Below are 21,945 nucleotides of genomic sequence, written 5' to 3'. Positions count from 1 at the left end.
CTATCAAACATTATCATTATCACTGTCCAAATCATACCAATGAGACTGAGATTCAGAACAAAATACAATACAAATTTATTGACTCCCATCATTTTTAGTCAGATTTAAGCAAAGTAAACAGACAACAGAATTGGATACAAATAAGCAACGGATTAACATTCCATAGAAATCCTATTTGACTATGAATGTTGAGTCCAAAAAAGCTTATTCCTAAATAAAATCAAACAACCATTTATTTTGCTAAGGATGTAACAACAAAATATATAGAATTATAAAACCAAATTTTTTTCTTTTAACAATTACCATTTATATAATGAAACTTTTAAAAACAGTCTTGGCTTAATGTAAGAAGTTATCACTTCTTGAAAACCAGTATTAACCAAGTATAACAGAAAAATCTGGACAGCAATAAATGGCCAAAGATCACTGAAATCAGTTATTTTACACATTTACAGTAACATACTTTGGTTCCCAAATGACTGTCTCTAAAGGAATTTTTTAAAAGCCTGACATGAACTCATCTCAAAGCCAGCTGTTCAGTTCTCTCCCAGTCACGGGGTAATGCTCAGCCCCAGATCACTGAGCAGCACTGAAGTGAATGTGTCAAGAATGAGGCAAACACCAAACTTCTGAAAGTGCTCAAGCCACAGAGAAAAACCTATCTTTAAAACTCAAAAAGGCCAGTGTTAAAGAACTTATTAAAGAATGTGTTAGCATTATTTAAGTCAATGCTTTTCAAAATCATTGCAAAGAACATGAAAACATCCAAAATTGGTGGAATTGACTTGTAATATTCCATTAAGTTAGTGCAGTTTATAAAGAAGCCTGTTATGAATGACACCTAATTATTCTTGCAGTAAGAAAATTCAAATAATTTTACTTCCTAGAGTTCCAGATTATGGTTGCATGCACACACGCGCACATACACATAAACACAAACACACACACAAATTTGAGGGAACAAAGGCCAACTTTAGAGGATTACTTCTGTCTCTTCTGTCCAGTTGGCCTGTAGATGAAAACACTCCTTGCCTCCACGGAAGGGCATGTCTCATTATCATGTTTCTGTTTTCAGCACCAGCGGGTGCTGTGTGTGGATTAGCTTATCACCAATTATGCGCAGGGACATATTTTTAAAGAGAAGGGTATTACAATTCATTCTAAATCAGAAAACCAAGACCCTCTTACATATCCTCACGAATGCACATGGCATCACTGTTGAAGTGTTATGTATTTCAATAAAATTATATATGCATACTAACCATAACCAGTTTTAAATGTAAATAATCTAATACTGTTGAAATATTATTATAACCAATATGCACTGTTACCTCCATTGCTTACCGTAATAAAAACGTGATTTATGGTGTTCCCCCCTCCCTCCCTCCCCAACATGAAGAAAATGATTCTGTAACAAGTTTAAGAATATATTAAAGCATCTTACATTCTTCTTACAACTGCATTAAAAAAGCAGGCATCTTGAATACTTACAAGGAATAATAAGCTTTCTACATTTTCAAAAATTAATTACAATCAGAAAAAACTTTTTCAAGAATATATTTTCTAGCTAAAGAGTTGCAACAATGAAAGACCAAGGTCTTATACCAAGTATTCACCTATTGAGATAAATTCTTCAAAAACCTGTTTACTGAATAAAGCAATTAACTCGTCTTTCATTGTTTTACTTCCTAACGTGTAAAACAGTTACATGAGTGGACGCATATTTTATATTTTGACCACCAAAATAAACTCTTTCAGCCTAATGCTTTTTAAGGTACAGTATAAAAAGTAATAGAAAAACCAGAACTGCATTATAAATATTTTTGGTTCAAAATTTTATTTGAAATCTTATGTTCCTTGCCTAGACAAAAATGTAAACTAACAAGACAGAACACTGGCAAGTTTTAAAATCTAACAGATTCACAGAGCCTACAGTTAGATCAAAAATATTTTTTACTGGTCAACTTTATTAAAAAACCTCAAAAAAGTAGCATAAAGGTGCAAGTCCTGGGATACTGAATTTATAATGCCAAGATACTGAGTCTTATGGGATTACTACAGATACTCAAACAGCTGTGAGTAATGATTACACTGAGGGAAACTGTCTTTTTTCTTAAGTGGTAGCAACCATGGTGTTCAGAGTAAGAAATACCACATTACACAGGGAAATGAACCCAGTGGACAGTAATTCACCCTAATGTTTGACATAAAATCATATGCTGTAGTTTTGTCTTTAAAATGCATAGGTTTCTTCAAGAAAATACAAAGATGGTCATCATCACTTAACTGTAACTTAACTTTATCTTCCTTTTGCCATCAAATTTAAGAAAGAACAGAAACGGGAAGCATCCCCTCAAATATTTTGGGACTTGTGTTTTCAAATGGAAGAATAAAAGGCAAAATTTTATATGTCATTTTTATAATGTAAAAAGTCAATTCATATTTTTGTAAAAATGCTTGTTTGAAATACAAAGAATGTCTTTCCTGCCACTGGGAACGGAATGTGGGTGAGGAGACAGGCGAGGACAGTGGTCGTCTGCTGAAGCACAGCTTTTAAGTACTCAGAAAATTGTTTCTTAGTCACAGTAGTTCATTTATTTGAAAGAAGAGCCTGTAAAAAAAGTAATAAACTTGGGGAGTCTTAGCCATACTACCTCAAAAGGATTTTGCAATTCCCCCAATTTTTCTTTTATGTATCTAACCACCTCCACAAGTGAAAAAAAAATTTAATCTTTTGAAACAGACCCTTTGAAATTTGGGTAAGACTTATTGAATGGCTTTTAATTACAACTTATACAAAATAGAAAAAAAAAACCCAAAAGAAGTAAGAAAAACTAATTTTGGACCAAGTAATTTTACTACCTCTTCATGAAATACTGAGCAGTGACTTAAAGCAGGATAGTTTCACTATGAAGGTCTTACTATGATAAACTCCAACGAATTCTAACAGAACTTATCACAAGACAAAGAGGTAGTAAACTGTAAATTGTAAATGTTGTTTCTGAAAGGACATGTAGACTGCAGTGTGGTGTTTCTCAAGTGTTGGGAAGAGAATGGTAATTCGGGATTCAGAGCGGCTGGATCTTTGTGAATACAGATCCCAACCTTATTCGTTATATACTTACTATACTAACGCTGTCAATTTCAAAGTTAGTGCCACGTTATCTTGACCCCAAATACACTCAATTTTCAAATGTGGCAGTACAAACCAGAGGAAACCAAACGTTCACGATCCTCTAGGGGCTGGACTGAACTTAGAACTGTGACGTGTACACAGCACAATGCAGCGAATTGATTACAATGCCTGTCCCTACTAAAGCTTTTGTGAACTGGCTTTAGAGGCCTTCCAGAAATCTTAGTATTTTCGTTGCCCAAGTCTTCCACCAGTAATTACACTAAATGACCGAAAAGCAAGTTTTTATTTTATAAAAATCTAAGTATTACTATTGCCGATTTAAATGTCTCGCAATTTTCATACAAAAAAAATAAAAGATCTACATGATCACAAAATGCCAAATATTTTTATCAAGTGTCAGGATAACTTATTAAAGTTGAGGTTTATCTTTTTTTATTGCTAGAGTATTCTAAAGACCTAAATCAATACTGCAATCTATTCCACTTCTTCCTGTTAAGTTTTGGACGTAAGAACAGGGCTTAGATTTAACAAGAATTTAGGTATCTGATGTAATCAAAAGAAGAAATCCTTTAGTAACATTTCAGTAACTGCAAATTAGTACAAAAGCAAAACCATCTTAAGTAAAAGATTATGCTGACACTGTGGAATGAAGAACCATGCAAACAACCAAGATCAATAAAATTTCAACAGTAATGAAGTCAAGTCATCCTGTGACAGGTCCAGAAGCACAGAATTTTTTAGTTTTCCTAAGTTGAGTAAGGACATCATTATTATTATCAGTTTACCTCAAAACTTATACTCAAGCGTTAACAACTTCCAACCTTTATTATTCTTTTGTAAAAAATATTTTGCTTCTTATTACACATTTCACAACTTAGGCTGAAATCTGGAGACCGCCCCCAGTTTGTTCTAGGTGAAAAAGGAGGTCTTTTAATTGTGGGTTTGTTCATGACTCCAAAGACTAAATGCGGTCTTGAATGTCCTATGGCAAAGTTTACACATAAATTGTCTTTTAAATGTGATTGCTGAAAGGGGTGGGGCATGGTAAAACAGTGTGTCTGATTCTTGGGGCACAAACAGTTTATCAGATGCTGGAGCTGAGTTTTCGGACAGACCCGTTGGACTGTCGGGCTCCAGGGGCTGGATCTTGGGCAGTGGTGGTGGCGGGGGCAGTGGTGGTGGCGGTGATGGAGAGTTTGTGGGAGCAGGGCATGCTTCAGATTCCTTATGTGCCGAGTCCTCGGTAGCCTGAGACATGTGTGACTGGAAGTGACTCCAGAGCCGGAAGTTGGTGCGAAAAGCTTTGTTGCAAACGTGACAGATGAACGGTTTCACAGAACACAGGAGCTCCTGGTGCCGCTCCAGCTGCTTGTGTGCTGGGAACGTCTTCCCGCATTTCTCACAGGGCCACAGGCTGGAGTCCGTGCTGGAAGGTGCTTCCCTGGGCCCTGCGCTGGCCTCAGGCCCCGCCTCCTCGGCTTCCTCCAGGGGCTCCTCTTTGACCTGGATCTTCAGTTGCTTCGAAAGGCTAAGGTCTTCGGGGAGACAGGAGGAATCCTCCGAATCGAAGTTGACTTGCTCTGAACTGTCACTGAACGTGTTGTCGTCTTTTGCTGTGACCACGTGGTTTGCTTTCTGAGGCTCGGGCTGGGCTTGGGGCCTGGAGGAGCTGGTGACTTCGCCGTTGTGGTCCACGATGGGCAAGGAGAAGTTTTCGGCTGGAGCCATGGTGTTCTGATTGTGGACTTCGACCTGGTGCCGCCAGATGCTGAAGGAGGACTTGAACGTGCGCATGCACTCCAGGCACGTCAGCTTCTTGTACTCACACTTGCCTTCATGCTCGCGCTTGAGCTCGGGCGAAAAGAACCTAAGGCTGCAGTAGGGGCACACGGTGGCGTTTCGGCACAGTCGCTCATGGCTGCCTTGCTCTAGGAGAGAAGAGAGCTTAGCGTTACAGAGGCGGCACTGGAAAACCTCCTTGTTCTCTACTGGACCGTCAAGAGCGAGTGCTTTCGGCTTAGCGACCTTGTGTCCTCCAAGGGGCTTCTCTCCCGGGTGCATCTTTATGTGCTGTTTGAACTGAGAGAGAAAGCGATAGGCCTTTCCACAGTAAGTACAAATGTACGTGCCTTTGGCGCGTGACCTCAAGTTCCTCTTGATGACTTGAGCTGGGGAACTACTCTGCCCCTGAAAACTGGACTTGCTGCGCCTCAACTTAATGATCAGGGCCCTCTTAATCTCTCTCTCTCTCACTATGTCAATCAGCTTTCTTTGGAATTTTTCATCCAGAACGGCATGTGAACTAGAGGCTGGTGACGGATTCTTCACTATGCCGTGCTGGGTCTGACAGTGGGTCCACACTTTGAAGTTTGTGTGAAAGCGCTTGTGACAGATGTCACAAGCGTAGGGCTTTTCTGGGTTGTGGTACATGTTAATGTGCCGGTGAAGACCTGCTGTTGATCTAAAGATCTTAAGGCAATGTTTGCATTTAAACTTTTTGTTTGGTCTTGTTCCCTCCAACTCACCAAATTCATCTTTATTCAAGTCAGAATCTGGGAAGTCAGCGTTGAGAGTGGGGCTTGCACCTTCCTCGAGATTATCTTCTGACACCAGGGAGCCGTGCTCGTCCACCTTTAACTTCTTCAATGGCAGTCGTCGGTCCGCCTGGAATCTCCTTTTTGCTGGGAGTCTGCTCATGTCCTTTTGGTCATCTTCTGTTTTCAGAGAAAGGTCTCTCAGGCTGGACGTTGCCCCCGCAGCGTCTCCCACAGTGACCTGAATGATGTCAGAGGGATCTGCCACTGGGCTGCGGGGCTCCATCTTGATTCGAACCTCAGCGACAGCTGGGGCACCCTCCCTTTCCGCGGACTGAGAAGCACTGAAGGACCTGAGGCGGTGCGGCTGGGTAGCTGGAGTCTCATCATCCAGGGATGGTTTTTCACTACCCTCTTTTAAAGATGACTTTTGAGATAAAGCAGAAAACACATTCCCTGGACTGTCACTTGGCATGGCGGGTGACCCCTGGGAAGATTTCAGATCTATTGAGGGTGAGTAGACAGGAACCTGGCTGTCCATTGACAGTGATCGCCGCAGGAGACTCTTAACCAGCGGGCCACTTCTGTCAATGCTCTGGTTTGCAGAAGCAGATCCCGTGGATGGGATCACCAGGCCCAGCTTTGAATAGTACAACAGGTTCCTGTCCTCGCCCGGGCCACTGCCTCTGTTAGTTTCTTTCAATACATAGGGAGTCTCTGATGAGCTTCGAAGAGACAGAACAGGTGGCCGCGGCCTTTTCAAAGCCAGCTCTATAGCTTTTCCTTTGGGAAGCTGACCGCTCCCGCCTGGTTTACTGTCCACAGTCTCTCTGTCCGGCAGAGGTGTGGGAGGCGGGACGGCGTTCCTCTTCACCAGGTTGCTTCTGTTAGTATCATCCAAAGATCCGGAGCACTCAAGGGACTTTGTGTATCCCACAGAACCCTCTTTGGGCCAGCTCTTGTCAGTCAATGACACATTGTGAAGTGGTTCAATAGCTTTGGGAACTTGTGGCTTACTGGTATTGGCCTTCACTGCAGTGCTCTGGGGCGGCCGGGACGTATGGCTTAGATCGGGGGGACTTGGACTCACAGTTTTTCCTTGTGCTTCATTCCTACTTTGACAGACAATGACACTTCTCTTTTGAGAAATGTTTTCATCAGGGTCTGTGAATAGTTTTTTTCTGTTGGGACACATGGGAAAGGGGGCTTGAGGTGTTTTAGAGACGATGTTTGTCAGAAAGGATATCCCGAGGCTATAACCTAGCTCCTGCACAGCGGCAAGGCTGCCTTTCTCCACAAACAAAGACGAGGAATAAATGTAGTTCAGAACATTATCAAAAGCATCTGGTTCACAAAAGTCAAGCTGAAATACAGTTTGTGACTCATTGTCCTTATTTGTGAATAAACTATGAAAGTATTCACTGCTAGCAGCCAAGACATTTTTATGGGCTCGAAATTTCTGGTCTCCGACAATCAGAAGCACGTCACACAGCTGCCCCTTGAGGCGCTCCTCGTTGAGCGCGCTCAGGAGAGAAATGGCGTGGGCGGGGTTGATGTAATGCCGCAATCCCTCCATTGCTCGGGTTTATCTGAAAGACAAGGTGTAAAGTTATTATGAACAATGAGGCAAAAAGTTCTCTGCCAGGAGAGAAATGCTCCTTTGGAACAGGGACCATGAGCAGTCTTTTCAGAGGTGCCAATATTTAGCTGATTACAAGCACACAAAAGCTTTTTGAATGAACAATCTTATTTAAATAACACAGAAAATATGAGGAAACAAGTCTCATGGTGTAAGGAGATCATCATCATTAAAACTGAGGGGTTTTAGAAACTAAAGATTAACACAGGCACTTTCATACCATCAAAAAGGCTGTTAGAACTTGGCAGGTATGTTAGGAAGCAACATTTAAAAATAATGATTTATTACTTAGGGTCCTTATCCATTTTATGTTTGGTTCTATTCTCATGGCTTCAGAGACTATAATGTATTGAAACGACTTAAGTCTATAATTCTGAAAGAAAATCCATTTTATTACTGTGTAGGAACTCAGAATGGGTCACCCAAGAGGTGCCTCTGTGATGTTTAAGTCATTCTGAGCTGAAGGCAACTGAGACCCTGTGGGCTCAAGAGAAACTTCAGCCCCATGAACAACCTAGAAGAACTGAATTAGGGACTTTGCCCCTAGTAAGATTATCAGACAACCTTTCTGATCTCTCTATAGGGCAGGACAAACTACTAATTATCGAACATCTGCTCTTCTTACTGTCCTACAATGACCCTCTTCCCCCTGAAGCCCCCAAGGTGCCTTATCTCATCCTTAGCTCAGTGTCACAAATACCTCAAACCCCTATCTCTGAAACTCTTGTGTATGTGGGGTTCCCATATGTACAAATGTAATTAAATTAGGTTATTTTCATTTGTTAATCTGTCTCATGTAGATTTAATTATTAGACCAGCCTGAAAAACGTAGAAGTATAGAGGAAAGTTTCTCCTTCCCCCACACTGGGCATATTTACTTGCTATGTGAATTAACAATGGGTTGAGAAGTATAGGTTTCCCCAGACCTTTAAACAGGTACAAATTGGAAAGTGAAAAATCATTCACTAATTACTACTATATGCTAATTACTATTAACAAAGGTTAGAAATATTCAAGTATAAAAGATTTTGTTTTCTTTTTTATGCCAAACATCTTGCAATCTCCTGAATATTATTTACCTACCAAATCACAGGTTCAACAATAGGACAAAAGAAATGTTGGCGTGGGTCTAAACTAAATTATTACTAATTCTAAATTCAAGGGTTTGAATTGGGATTTCATTAATATTCTCTTTGAATCTAAAGGTGAGATGCAGCCTAGTAGCTGGGTGCAGGTTCTGCCTGAGATGCGGGGCTGGGACGCTGGCTCCCCCATCGCAGTGCATTAGCCTAACAGCCCCCCCCCACCTGAAATGGGAGCATGGACGGTACCCTCCTTTCTTTAAGGTGGTTGCAAAGATGAGGTGAGTTACCACCTTATCCATAGTAAGGACTGAACAAATGTCGTGTAATCAATTTTCAGAAATTGCAGGATTAGCAGGCATTTAACTTGGTATAAAAAAGAGGGGAGGGGGTCAGAATAAGCCCACCCATGTTCTGGACAAAGGAGATAATGCTTGACTCCCCAACTCTGACCCTTCACTTAGGCTTCTGTTACTATAACAATTCATCTCTTCTGTTTGATTTTATAATGCCATCTGTTCTTTAAAAGAGTTGTGACATTTATTTTTAATATTAAAATGGATTCAAAGTAACTAAGACTTTGTGACAGTTTTTTCATTCTCTAGAGGGCAAGTGTAGAGGTACCAAACTCCACCCCCCCAGCAAAGGTGCAAGTTCTCCTCCAGCTTCAAAGGACCAGCCTTTGCTGGCCAGCCAGATCTGGGCTCTTCAGAAGAACCCATAGGAAAAGTCTGGTAGGTCTGTCTACACATTGTATACAACTTCCTTAATATTATTCTGACTCCCTATGATGCTAGTTCCATTTATCTGACTCAGAAGCATGACTTTGCTCAAGGGAGGATGCCTGTGGCCTGTCCACAATCACCTTGGTCAGACTTTATTGAGTTTCTGTTCGTTTCAGCCTATCATCATTTCATATCATTGGTAAATTTTAATTATTCTACTTGTGACTGCTTGTTAAAGAGATTTTCCCTTCCTTTTTTCCCTGTTAGCTATTTTAATTTCTCCCTCAACTCTACTGCACTGTCTTTATAATCACACATCTACTTATATGCAAACAAACACTTCTTCTCATCTTTTACAGAGGTCAACCGAGAAAGAAACAGGCTTATAATGCCACACATCAATTTAGCTGTGTACTGAACACTGTTCTTAGTGCTAATAATTTTTGAGAAAGCTAGTTCAGATGTTGCCACAGGGAAAGATCAATAGATGCAGAATCAAAAGTTTGGACAAGTATTTTTCAGAGATTTCTTAAAATCAATTTAGTGGTGAAACTAAGCAATAAAAAAGTGATGAGGGCAGAGTGAAAATGTCATATCTCAAATGTAGTTAGGCTAACTACGATCCTGTGGAACTTTTATTTCACTTCTATGCACATATCCTCACATATGTAAGCAAGTACTGGACTGGGGGGGTATACAATATATTCCCTACTGTGGGTCAGAGTCAAGACAAAGTGAAAGTCAGTGCTCTAGCTCATCAACCTCCCTGAGCTTCAGTTCTCCCCACTATAGAGTGAAAATAATGATATTTTGAGAATTAAATGAGAAAACAGTCACTGTCACCATTTATTCACTCATTCAACAAAATGGCATTTGAAAAGGCCTGAGGGAGGCAAGGATGAGCCAGGATGATGATCACTGAGGAAGAGTGTTACAAGCAGAGGGGAGAGCCAACATAACAAGCAGGGCTGGAACAGAGAGCTGAGGGAGCCCCAGAGGACGACACTGGCGAAACATGAGGAGGCTGTGCAGGGCTGGTAGACATGGGAGAAATACATTTTTTATCACGAGTGAACTGGGCAGCCATGGGAAGATTCTGAGCAGAGGAACTATGTTTCAAAAGGATCACTCTGTCTATGTTGTTGAGAATGGACCATGGAAAGCAAGGAATGGGTGGTAGTTGGGAGGCCAACTAGAAGTCTACTGAAATGTCGTAGGTGAGACATGATGATGACCTGAACCAACTAGGAATCTACTGCAATGATGCAGGTGAGATTTTATGATGTCTGGACTAGCTGGGAATCTACTGTAATGATCCAGGTGAGACATTATGGTGCCTGGACCAGCTAGGAATCTAGTAGTGCAATGATGCATGTGAGACACAATGGCGCCTGGAGATAAAGGCCATCATTAGGATTGCTAATGGACTGACTACAGAGGATAAGGTGAGCAGTTAAGGATGTCTCCAATGATTCTGCCAAAGTAACTAGAAGGATGTCCTTATTTGAGATAAAATTTGATAGAAAAGTAGGTTCAAATTTTTTTCAGGAATTTAGTTCTGATATTTTAAATATTAACAGAAACCTGTTTATTAATTTACCCTTGACAGGCACCCTTTCCTGCTTCACTTTCCCTACAACCTTTCTTGTGCTTCCTGGGATCACTTCTCAAATAAATATCTGTATCTGAATCCTTGTCTCAGGCCTGCTTTTGGAGAACCCAAAATAAGATATCAAGGGAACCAAAAACTATATGTATAGGCTGAGGAACTGTGTAAAGACTAAACCAAGTGAGAGTTCTGTCCTTGAACATGAAGCTAATGCGACTCCACACACCTGCATCCTACTTCTGTATGCTAAAAGTCACATTTCCTCACTTTTCGTTGTTCAGAAAAGTTTCCTTCTTTTGCTTTCTTCAAATTATCTTCCCTCTTTTTGCTCTAAGTACTTCCAATTCCTTGAACCACAGCCTCTACATCTTTGAACAAAAACATCTAGGAATTAGGGAACAAATCACTCAGAGTTGAGTTGTAAGAAAAATAGTCACTGTCCCTGAAAATTATTTGGGGATTAAAACTATTTATTTGACTGTGACTTTTACTTAAGAGTCTCAACGAGGCTGCTTGCCCAAGAACTGGCTAAGTACATCCAAATTTCTGATAAGCCTGATAACTCAACAGTATGTGTTTTCCAATCTATTCATTCAAACACTAATTGAACATTTACTGCCACATACTATTTTAAACATTTTTCATTAACTCAGTTATTTATAGCAACCTAGGCTGTAGGTACTATTATTACCCTCATTTTACAGAGGAAGAAACCAAGGCACAGAGGCATAAGTAACGTGCTCAAGGCCACAGACAGTTAGCTGCACAGCAGGACTCACACCAGGTAACTGGCTTCAGAGGTCATGCTCTTAACTCCTACATCACCCACCTCTAGTTTCCTCTTTTAATCCTCACATAAAGACCTGAGCTAGGCACTGTCATCATTCCTGTTCTACAAATTAGGAAAGAGAGGTCAAGTAATGTGCCCAAGGTCACCCAGGCAGTTAGTGTAGGGGTGGAGTCTGACCCTAGAGAGCCTGGATACCTAGTCATCACGTTACATGCTTCTCATAGCTGGGCAGCCATCTGATATATGCCAGAACTGGCTAGATATGGAGGATATCAATCTGACAAGTGTAGTCTTGCCTTACGGTGCTTGAAGTCTTGTGTGGGAACAGAACAAGTCAATCCGTCATCATGATCCAATATGCTAAGCAACAGACAGGTGTGTACAGAGGTACAGAGGGAGTACAGGTGATGGCACTGATCCAGGTGAGAGGGAGGTCAGGAAAAGCATTCAAGATAAGAGGTCTCATAACAAGCAGGAGTTAAGAACATGGGAGGAGTCAGGAAGGAAGGGTGAAGGGCATTTCAAAAATAGGAGCAGTATGTCTAACATCACAGAGACAAGACCGATTGCAGGCCTGGAGCAGAGGATGCATGTAGAGAAGGCAGGCAATGAGGCTGGAGAGGGGGGAGAGGGGAGAGAAGCCCGAGGGTCCCAAGGCTCTATTCCAGGTCTGTAAAAGGAGGTGGCCTTCTCCAGCTCCCTAGTGGCCCAGGACTAAGGCTGTAAATACTTGGAGCAACAGAACACTTTGTGTTCTGTGCACAAGACAGTGCAGATCCCTCATCTTTAGGTTGAGGCCTTTGCTTTTACCTTTTAATTATTAGAACTTAAAAACAATGGCCCTTTTCCTGGCAGAGCTGTAAACAAATAACATTTTGAACTTTTGTGTTTTAATCACAGTAGGTATATTTATGAAGTTTAATAACTTAGCTAAAAATGTAAACTGCTACATTAAGAATGCAAACAAAAAGGGGAAAAGCAACTGCCAATGGTCATGCAATAACCCACCAAAACCCTTGTGGCTGGTGGATATACAGCCTAAACTCTCAAAGCCTTTTCTGCTCTTCTGCCCTCAGACGACGCTAGCTTTGTTACTGGATGTACTTCCTCCTCCATAAATCTGCTGGCTCAGCAAACTCTGGTTTCCCATGTATGTTTTAATTATGAATAATCAGCCTCTGACTTACAGAAGACAGTGCATCATAACTTTAAACTTCTCATGTATACACATTGCCACTGCATCCATGTCCAGTACTTGTTCCTGTGCTCATCTCCATCTGACTCATCAGTGTAGGCTTTCCTGCTCCCCCTCTAGTCATGGTGGAAAATCCTTGGCACTCTTAAAAAAAAGTGGGTGATATGTAGAAGAAAAGGCTCCTCTAAGAGTGGCAGAAAAAGCTGGGAGGAAATACCCCAGGAAAACCAGATTCTCAATCAGGATGGCTTGCTGACCACTTGGATCCCCACATACAAATATCTTCCCAAACTCTTGCCTGAATTGTTTCTATGTCTTGTTGTTTCCTGAAATTTCAGAAAGAGAGAATCTTGGTTAACAATTCATGGAAGTCGTAGCTCCATGGGAAAAACTTTCAAATCGGTATATTTGCCTCAACTCCTGGCTTTGCCACCTATTAGATATGTAACTTTGTAAAGATCACTCACCCTTTCTGAGTATTAGTAGTTTTGTTAACCTGACAAGCAGGGCTAACACTACTGCCCACAAAGAATTTTCATGATGAACAAAAGACACAATATGTTTGAAAGTTCCTAGAACATACAGTGTTCCCTATATGGCAGGCATGCATTTATTTCCCTCCTTTCCTGAATGTTTATGTGGGCCTGCTATACGCCACATATCACAAGAGGTGCTGGGGACGGCAGATGACTGAGCTGGCCACTGCCTGTTCTCCAGCAGCACACATTCCCATGGTAGGACAGACACAAATAATAAGGGATACAAGAAGTGTATGATAATACTGATTTCAGGAAGCAGTTAACTGGGCTAAGGGTGCGAGGGAACAGTGGGGACACCAGGAAGGTTTGGGACTCTCAGTTCACTTGACTATTACAATAACAGTACAGATTCTATTCTTCACATTTCTACTACAGATACGCTCATTAATCCCACCAGGGCTTCTAAACTCCCAAAGGCTTGCCCTGGCCTGAGGTTCCAGTTCCCTAGAATGGCTACAAAGCTCTTCACAACTGGGTTCCAGAAAATAATTCATACCATCACCTCAAATGTCTCAGGTACTAAATGCTAAGAGCAGTAAGGAATTCATATTTTAATATAATTTAATTCAATGAAAATAATTTCATTTTTATAACATATTTAGACCAGTTGCAAGCAGTTAAGATTTTTAAGGAGATAGGTAGAAGATTTTGGAGTATGAAGCATGCTGGGGATAGAAATAGAAAAAAAGCAAAGCACAGTAAGCACTTGGATAAAAAGATACTTGGAGATGAGTAAGGGGCTCAGAAAGGAAGATGGGAAGGGACCAAAATAACCTCACTAATTTCAAGTTTTGGAGACTAAAACTCAGGCTGGCATTAGAGCTAAGGTATATTATATATCAAATTGGCTCCAAGACTAACACACAAAACCCTTACTACCAGTTCTATGGGGAACTGTGTCTTTACATTTAAAATAGTAACCTAAAATTGAACTCTGGGCACAAAAACCTTTGGAATGTTGGAGACTGCTTAAATAGTCCTAAAAATGACACTGGATAAAAAGAGGGAATGCATGTAACACAAAACAAACACAAATTTAAGAGAACCAATGCACCTGCATTGACTTTAGAATGTAAACACACACACCATTCAGATTCAAACCCTCACCTCTGGATTTAGCCCCAACTCTCACCATTTGATGTTATTATTAGATGGTGACAGGAAGCCGGCTCTGAGTTTAGGTCTTATCATCACTCACTCCAGGACAATGCAGATATCCAGGAATTATCTGAAGCTCCTCAGATTTCAAAGCCAGCCTTGCATATCTGATCCTTAAAGAGAGTAATGTCACTCACTCCCTTGGATTTCATCTCACCACATTTTTAGTCTCCAGAGAAGGTCTGATTTTGTTTAAAGGGGTGTTCTCTGCACCTCCAGCTGAATGACTCTACTGTAACTCAGTTCAGGGTGAGCTGAGCCTCTCTGGTTCTCCTGCTGCAGGAGGTCTCTAGCTTTGGCTTTGAAGAACCACTCTCGCTCCCCTGAGTACAGTCTGATGCCTGCTCTCCATGCTCAGGGATAGGTACACCAGCAAAGCCAATCTGATCAGAAACTTTCCGTATGCAACACGGGCCTGAGAAAGATGACAAAGGAAGCAAGTGAGCGGAGCTGATTTATCTCCACAGCTGCCTGAAAGGGCAGCCTGCTGATGCCTGGCTACATAGATTCCTGCAGTTACCATGGTTTTTGTCTTTTCCAGCCCATTCTTTAGCTTTTCCTTAAGTCTCAAGAGCAACCCTGTAGCTTTATAATAAATTCCTTTTTCTATTCAACCTAACCAGTCAACTTCTGTTCTCATTATTAAAAGACCCTAACATAAGTTAGGGTCAATACCACTAAGTGGTATTGATTCTTCCTGTCATACCTTCCACATTCATCCTTGATAAACTGCTGCTCGATTGAGCTTTCTAAAACAATGCTTTGATCATTCATCGGATGTACACATTAAGTATTACTATTATTAAATCAGCTTATTTGAACTCCTATTAGATGTGGTAAGATACAGATGAAATTTAGGGGTGCACAAAACAAACAAGACTCCCACTTTCTAGTAATGTAAATCAGATGATAAACAAGGAAACAAAAAAGATGAGTTCAGACTGTGCTAAGTGTTAGAACGGAAATAGGGTGCTCTCACTGAGCAGAGTAACTAGGGGTTTGGGGAAGATGGTACGGAATTGCCTTAATGTGACATTTTATCTGAGACTTAAGATCTGAGCGAAAAAGCCAACCCTGACACAAAATAATAACAATGGTTCTCCATCACACTAAAATGCGAAACTTAAAAAATGTGTATTCCAAGGTTCTATAAATTTGGTTTCAAACTACTTTTTGGATTTTCTTTCCCTTGGTTATTCCTATAACTTTCTGCTTCAGACAGTTCACCTGAGACAGCCCACGTCTCACGTCTTTTAGCACCCAGTCTGTAAGGTTCTACACCAAATCGAGCCTTCTCCCCAGCACCCCACTAAGCTCAACATTAATCATCTTCCAAAGCTCAGCTCAAGGTCCAATTAAGCCTTCTGTCATGGGCTTCATTGCATGGCCTCCCTCCCACCCATTCGTATGCTGAAGTTTTAACCCACAGTGCCTCAGAATGTATTTGCAGGTAAGGTCTTTAAAAGAGTAATTAAGTTAAAAATGAAGTCTTTGGACCCTAGTCCAATCTGACTAGTATACTTGTAAGAAGAGGACACAAACACGGAGGTATGGTCATATGAAGAGAGAGAGAAGACGGCCATCTACATGCCAAGAAGCAGCCTCTGGAAAAATCAACCCTGCTGATACGTTCATTTTGGACTTTTAGGCTCCAGAACTGAGAGAAAATAAACTTCTGTTGTTTAAGCCACGTAGTCTGTGGTACCTTGTTATGGCAGCCCTAGAAAAATATACACTTTCCTTGACTACTTTAGACTAAATAAACAAATGCCTTTCAACTCCTATATTACACTGAGTGGCATCAATTATGCATTGTTTATTCAGCGCCTTTACACTGTTCGTCTTCTGTGTCTCCCCAACAGAACTGTAAGCTATTTAAGGACTAAGAATCTATTTAATATCTTTTAACAATCTTCACAGTGCTCAACATAGTATCTTGTATGACAATAAATATTTATTGATTTTTCAATACTCTGACACTCCAATTAAATGCAGGAATGGAAATCGTGCCTTTTGCTTCCTGACATAAAGCTGGTCCCATCACTGCACTACTTTAGAATATTGTATTGATTTTCCTATTACTTCCTAGATAAAATCCAAATGCCAGACTGGCACACAGAACTCTTCATACTCTAATCACAATTCATCTCTCCACCCTTACTGAACATTCCTTACCATTCACCCTTCAAACCTGCATACTTGATATCTAGTATCTAAAATATTCTTCTTACTTTTCCTTTACCCAGTCAACTTCTACAGAAAGATCGAACTCAAATGTTCTTATAAAGCTTTACTAAATTTGACCCTAGCCAGTAGCTCAGTCATCTGAACTACCACAATATCTCATCTCTCTACAATAACACCACTATTTTGGATGATATGCTTTCATATCTCCTACATGAGTCCCTAAAAGGGAGAACCCTTGTTTCTACCTGTGTATCCCTAATGCTTAGCACAAGGCCTGGCAGGTATCTATTGGGCAAAGAGAGAAATCATCACACTAAAAGCTCAAGATTCGGACCTGCTCACCTTTATTGCTTCAGCATCTGCTATTGATCTCAGCACGACTGCTTTCTTTGCTTTGTGTATGAGTTCTTGTGGCTTTAATTTACCACTGGATAATGACTCTGAAATCTGTATCTCTGCTTGCACTTCTCCTTGGGACTCCAGCCTCTCAGGTGCTCAATAAAGACTTCCATCATGGGATTACCCCACATGTCCAGGACGGTAGGTATGACTGACATACTCACCCCTACCCCTATATCTGCTTGTCCTCAGATATTCCTTTCTTTTTATTTTAGTGAGACAGGAAGAAAGATGAGAAGCATCAACTCGTATTTGCGTCACTTTAGTTATTCATTGATTGCTTCTCATACATGCCTTGACCAGGGTGCTCCAGCTGAGCCCCTGACCCCTAGCTCAAGCCAGCAACCACAGGATCATGTCGATGATTCCATGCTCAAGCTGCTGACCCCACACTCAAACTGGTAAGTCTGTGCTCAAGCCAGATGAGCCCATGTTGGTAACTTCGGGGTTTTGAACCTGGGTCCTCAGTGCCCCAAGTTGACACTCTATATATACACTGTGCCACCACCAATCAGGCTTCTACTCCCTATTTAGCTTGGTGTGCTGCCAACCACCAGGTCTCCCAAACCAGAAACCTCTTCCCTTTCCTTTCTAGCTAGTTATGACCTGCCAGATCCTGCTCCTAAACAGTCTGAGAATCTGCTCTCCCACTCCTACTGGCTTTGAGGATATCTAAAATTGTCCCTTCAGCCCTGGCTGGTTGGCTCAGTGGTAGAGTGTCGGCCTGGTGTGCAGAAGTCCCGGGTTCGATTCCTGGCCAGGGCACACAGGAGAAGCACCCATCTGCTTCTCCACCCCTCCCCCTCTCCTTCCTCTCTGTCTCTCTCTTCCCCTCCCGCAGCGAGGCTCCATTGGAGCAAAGATGGCCCGGGCGCTGGGGATGGCTCCTTGGCCTCTGCCCCAGGCACTAGAGTGGCTCTGGTCGCGACAGAGCGACGCCCCGGAGGGGCAGAGCGTCGCCCCCTGGTGGGCATGCCGGGTGGATCCCGGTCGGGTGCATGCGGGAGTCTGTCTGACTGTCTCTCCCCGTTTTCAGCTTCAGAAAAATACAAAAATAAAATAAAATAAAATAAAATTGTCCCTTCAGTTATCTCCTCTTCACCCAGAGACTCCTTCATATCTCAGAGCCCTTTCTGTTCCACAGCTAATACCCCTTGCCATAAACACTGAAAATTCCTGGAGGGCAGGGGTTACAATCTTTTCAACTTTAATTTTCACAGAAGGAAGCACACTATATATTTAACAAATAAGTGTTAAAAGAATGAATTAAAAGTTACTTTTAAGTAAACCAATACCCTCATCTCTGTTTTCTTTTTAACATCAACATTTTGGGACACTTAAATTTAAATGCAATTACTATTAGTCATTATAGAGATGAATGAAGAATTTACTTCAAGCATCGGAGGAAAGTTTCTAAAATCGTCAACAAAATATCTTTCTAAAATGGATTAACCCATTTTCTTTTCTTCTTAAACAAGGTATGCAGAACATAAAGCAGGCTCCTCATTGAAGACTCAGGGTCATCATTATGAACAATCACTGGACTATGCTGTAATTCACTGATGGCCACAGATACTGGAGGGGGCAAGCAGCGTTGCTGGCTCCTGCACTAAAACCCCCAGGCTGTGGCATCCACTGTGCCCAGTCTGATGAACGGCTCCCCCATCTCCCACTATCAGGCACTCCCTCTGCAGAACCTGTCTAAAACCATCCAACCTCCAATCATTCTGCTGCTGAAGCATTCTCCAGAACCACGCAGCCCTGTGGCTGAAGTGCAGAGTAACCGGGGTGAAGGGCTAGGATAGAGGGGTCCTCCTAAGGCCAAAGGTATGATCTTTTGTAGTAAGCTACTGAGTGTGTTCCTGATAGGTGGTCTGGGCTACAAGAGAACCCATTACAAGACCACAGGGACTAAGGCTAGCGGAAGTCTCAGGGCTGGGGTATACAGCGCCGCCCGCGGAGCTTTCTCAAGTGGACAACCATCCACAACCGAGCAGAAACGTTTGTGGCCAGCGGAGGGGGCTGTGCTCCGCCGCGGGCAGTGGAATCAGATAAAATAGGTCTTGCGGAGGGCCTGTAGAGAAAGGACTGCGCTCCGGGGTCCAGGCGTTGGGTGGAGGGCCGGAGAGGAGGCAGGGCGCGGAAAGCAATCAACTTGGGTTACTGGTTTGTTCTGCCGGTAGCCACCAGGCGGGGCTCGAGGGGATGGCAGGAAGGGGCGCAGGCCGTGGCAGGTGCGGGGTCCCACTGACCCTGTAGCTTCCGCACACGCTCGCGCCCCCTCAGGCAGACACCGGCCAGTGGCCGGCCACCACGACTGCGTGGGGTCGCAGCACGCGCCCTTCACCAGAAGGCTTCCTAACCGCTCAGCACAGCAGCTAGCGCCGAGGCCGGGAGCCTCCGCCCCCAAAGGCCACCTGGCGGGGCGAGGGAAGCCCAGTGAGGGACGGAGTCTGCGCAGTGGTGAGGGGGAGGCCAAGTGCGGGAAAGGAGCATGCGCAGTATGAAGGCACAATCGGCTACGTGGGAGCCCGGGGCATGCTCTGTGAGAGACGGGAGCCGGCGCACGCGCAGAAGTGCTCGGAGCCCGCAACCCACTGGTGGAGAAAAAAGAGGAGAGAAATCACCTCAGAGTTACGTCAGGAAAGGCCGCGTTTTGCGAGGAGGCTGCGGCCCCTCACTGGGCCCCGCAGTTCTCCTAGGGCAAGGGGCGTGACAGTTACTCACCGGTCTTCAGCCCGGAGGCAGGCGCCGGGTCCTTTCCACTCACACTCGGCTCGCGCGCGCCGCAGCCGCCGCTGCCGCTGTGATTCCATCCATCTTGAATTTGACGTCATCCCACACCAGGGATGAGGTCATCGCAGGCAGCGCTCGTCACGTGCGCAGTGCTGTGATTGGATGCCGGGCGCCTGGGGGCGGAGCGAGGGAGGTGCGCAGCGCCGGGGGCGGGGCGGAGGCGGGTCCGACGGGAGCGCCCCCGCGCCGCAACCCACGTTCTCCTGCGTTCTCCTTCCGCTCCCTTCACCCTAGGGTCTTCCCGTGCCTGGCTTCTGTTGGGGTTGCTACGACGCCCGCCTCCCGCCGCCTCCCGCCGCCGCTAGCTTTCCTCCAGTTTCGTGCTCTCACCGGCCGGAGGCAGACTCCAGGCGATCGTGAAGGGAAGCGGCAGCGGGAGTGACGCGCATCCCGGGGAGCGGAGACACGGGGCACGAGTGGGTCCGGTGGGTCCAGGCACTGGGGAAATGCGCGCACCATGGAGGCTCGCTGCGGTCGTTTGCTCCGCCCCCGGCCCAGCGCGTAAGGTAGCGTCTCCACACGCCCCTCGAAGGTCGGTTTCCTGGACGGAAGCGCGGGTACAGGAGCCGGGCTGGGGACCCGGGCGGGCGTCATTGGCGGTCTTGGGCACCGGTGCCCCTGATGCTGGGCTCGTGGTGGCTCTCCGTCTGGTCGCACGCTGCACGGAAGCTTCACAGCCCGCGTGGAAGTGCGCCGGAAAAGGACTTGCTGACCTTGAGTTCTAATGCTTTCTTCCACCAAAACGATCTGATCACGAAGGACAGTGTGGCAGTGAATTGGAGGAAACGGCCTCCAGGTCCACTCTGCACAGATTGGGGTGGCTGCTCTGATCATTAGCCTCATGGCATCTGTTTGTCCACTGCGCATTCTCAGACAAAACCTTCGCTTTTAGTAGGCATTGAGTTAAATGACCACTAGGCAGTTAACTTCCTCTAATACCAATTTTAATTTGATATCTCTTAAACTTGGTTTTTCTGCATGAAAATTCCAAGTCCATTGATTAGAAAACTCACTTCACTTTCATCAGAGCCAGAAAATTTGTATAACAGAAATACCAAACTGTAAACTCAAACTCTGAAGAAAGGTTCTATTAGACAAGCTAAATAGAACATCATGTTGTTTAATATTTTTTCAAATGTCTGTTAATTTTCAAAGAAGTTATTTTTTAAAAGTTGAGTTTATGCACATGACCCTAAACTAAGTAATTTATGAAATGTTTGCATCAGATTGATAAAAATTAAAAACTTGTTTAAAAATCACCAGCTCTATTTTCAGTTGTAGTTTTATTAATTCTAAGAGTCCTATTAGTCTCAAAAGGAAGAAACTGGCAACTAAAAAATTTCTCCTACAACTATTTAAAACTTTCCAAAGTGTTTATTTTGAATGGAATGATGGTGTAGAGAATGCAGTGGTGATTGCAAATCCTTCAGAGGGCCTTAGGTTTTAGGGTCCCCCTGTGTTTAGGCTGGTTGAGTGCATGTGTTTATCCCCATGCTACAGGTGGGAAGAGCCATAGCTATTAGCTAGGTTTTCCTATTTACCATGTACTGTACTACATGCCAAAAGCAGTCTTTCTGTGTCTATGTCCCTTTCTAGCTGCCTCAGGAAAGTCGAGGTTGGTGTCTCCACTTTAAGCCATGAGAGCAGGCTTTTGCCCTCACCATCTCACTGAAAGGGACTTGACTGCTAAATCCCACAGAAACCTTTCCCTCTTTCAGTTGTCCTCTTGGGTTTGTGACTCTACCAGCTGTTTTCAATCTTTTTCATCTCCTGGCACACAAGGACGTTACTAAAATTCTGCAGCACACCAAAAAAACCACGTAATTTTGATTCATTCACACTGGACAGCTATTGTGCCTGGCTGTTGTCATTTGTTTTATTTGATCACCTAAGAGAAAGGAAGTCAGTGCCCCTAACTAAATAGTTGGGTATTGTGTGTCTTAAAAACTCTTATAGGCCCTGGCCAGTTTGCTCAGTGGATAGTGTTGGCCTGGCGTATAGACATACCAGATTTGATTTGCAGTCAGGGCACACAAGAGAAGTGATCATCTGCTTCTCTCCCCGTCCTCTCCCTTTTCCCCTCCTGCAGCCAGTGGTTCGATTGGTTCGAGTGTCAGCCTGAGCACTGAGGATAGCTGGGCTGGTTGGAGTGCATC

At 43.4% G+C, this 21,945-nt stretch overlaps 1 protein-coding gene across 2 annotated transcripts; it reads right to left on the bottom strand.

Moving 5' to 3' along the window:
• Nucleotides 1-1,427: 1,427 nt before the first annotated feature.
• On the bottom strand, nucleotides 1,428-21,021 carry ZBTB21 (zinc finger and BTB domain containing 21). 2 transcript variants are annotated; one of them, XM_066370129.1, is made up of 3 exons: nucleotides 19,721-21,021; nucleotides 5,662-7,259; nucleotides 1,428-5,064 (listed from the first exon to the last, which is right to left on the bottom strand). In XM_066370129.1, exons 2-3 carry the CDS (start codon nucleotides 7,244-7,246, stop codon nucleotides 4,067-4,069), a joined length of 2,583 nt encoding a protein of 860 aa, XP_066226226.1. In that variant the 5' UTR covers nucleotides 7,247-7,259; nucleotides 19,721-21,021; the 3' UTR covers nucleotides 1,428-4,066. The 2 variants fall into 2 exon arrangements, with proteins under 2 accessions (XP_066226226.1, XP_066226224.1); XM_066370127.1 differs by having other exon boundaries at nucleotides 1,428-7,259.
• Nucleotides 21,022-21,945: the final 924 nt, after the last annotated feature.

The sequence above is a fragment of the Saccopteryx leptura genome, chromosome 2 (assembly GCF_036850995.1).
Source record: "Saccopteryx leptura isolate mSacLep1 chromosome 2, mSacLep1_pri_phased_curated, whole genome shotgun sequence".
In the NCBI taxonomy this organism is placed as follows: Eukaryota; Metazoa; Chordata; class Mammalia; order Chiroptera; family Emballonuridae; genus Saccopteryx; species Saccopteryx leptura.
The sequence above is the reverse complement of the archived record's forward strand: the minus strand, read 5'-3'. Positions and strand labels throughout refer to the sequence as shown.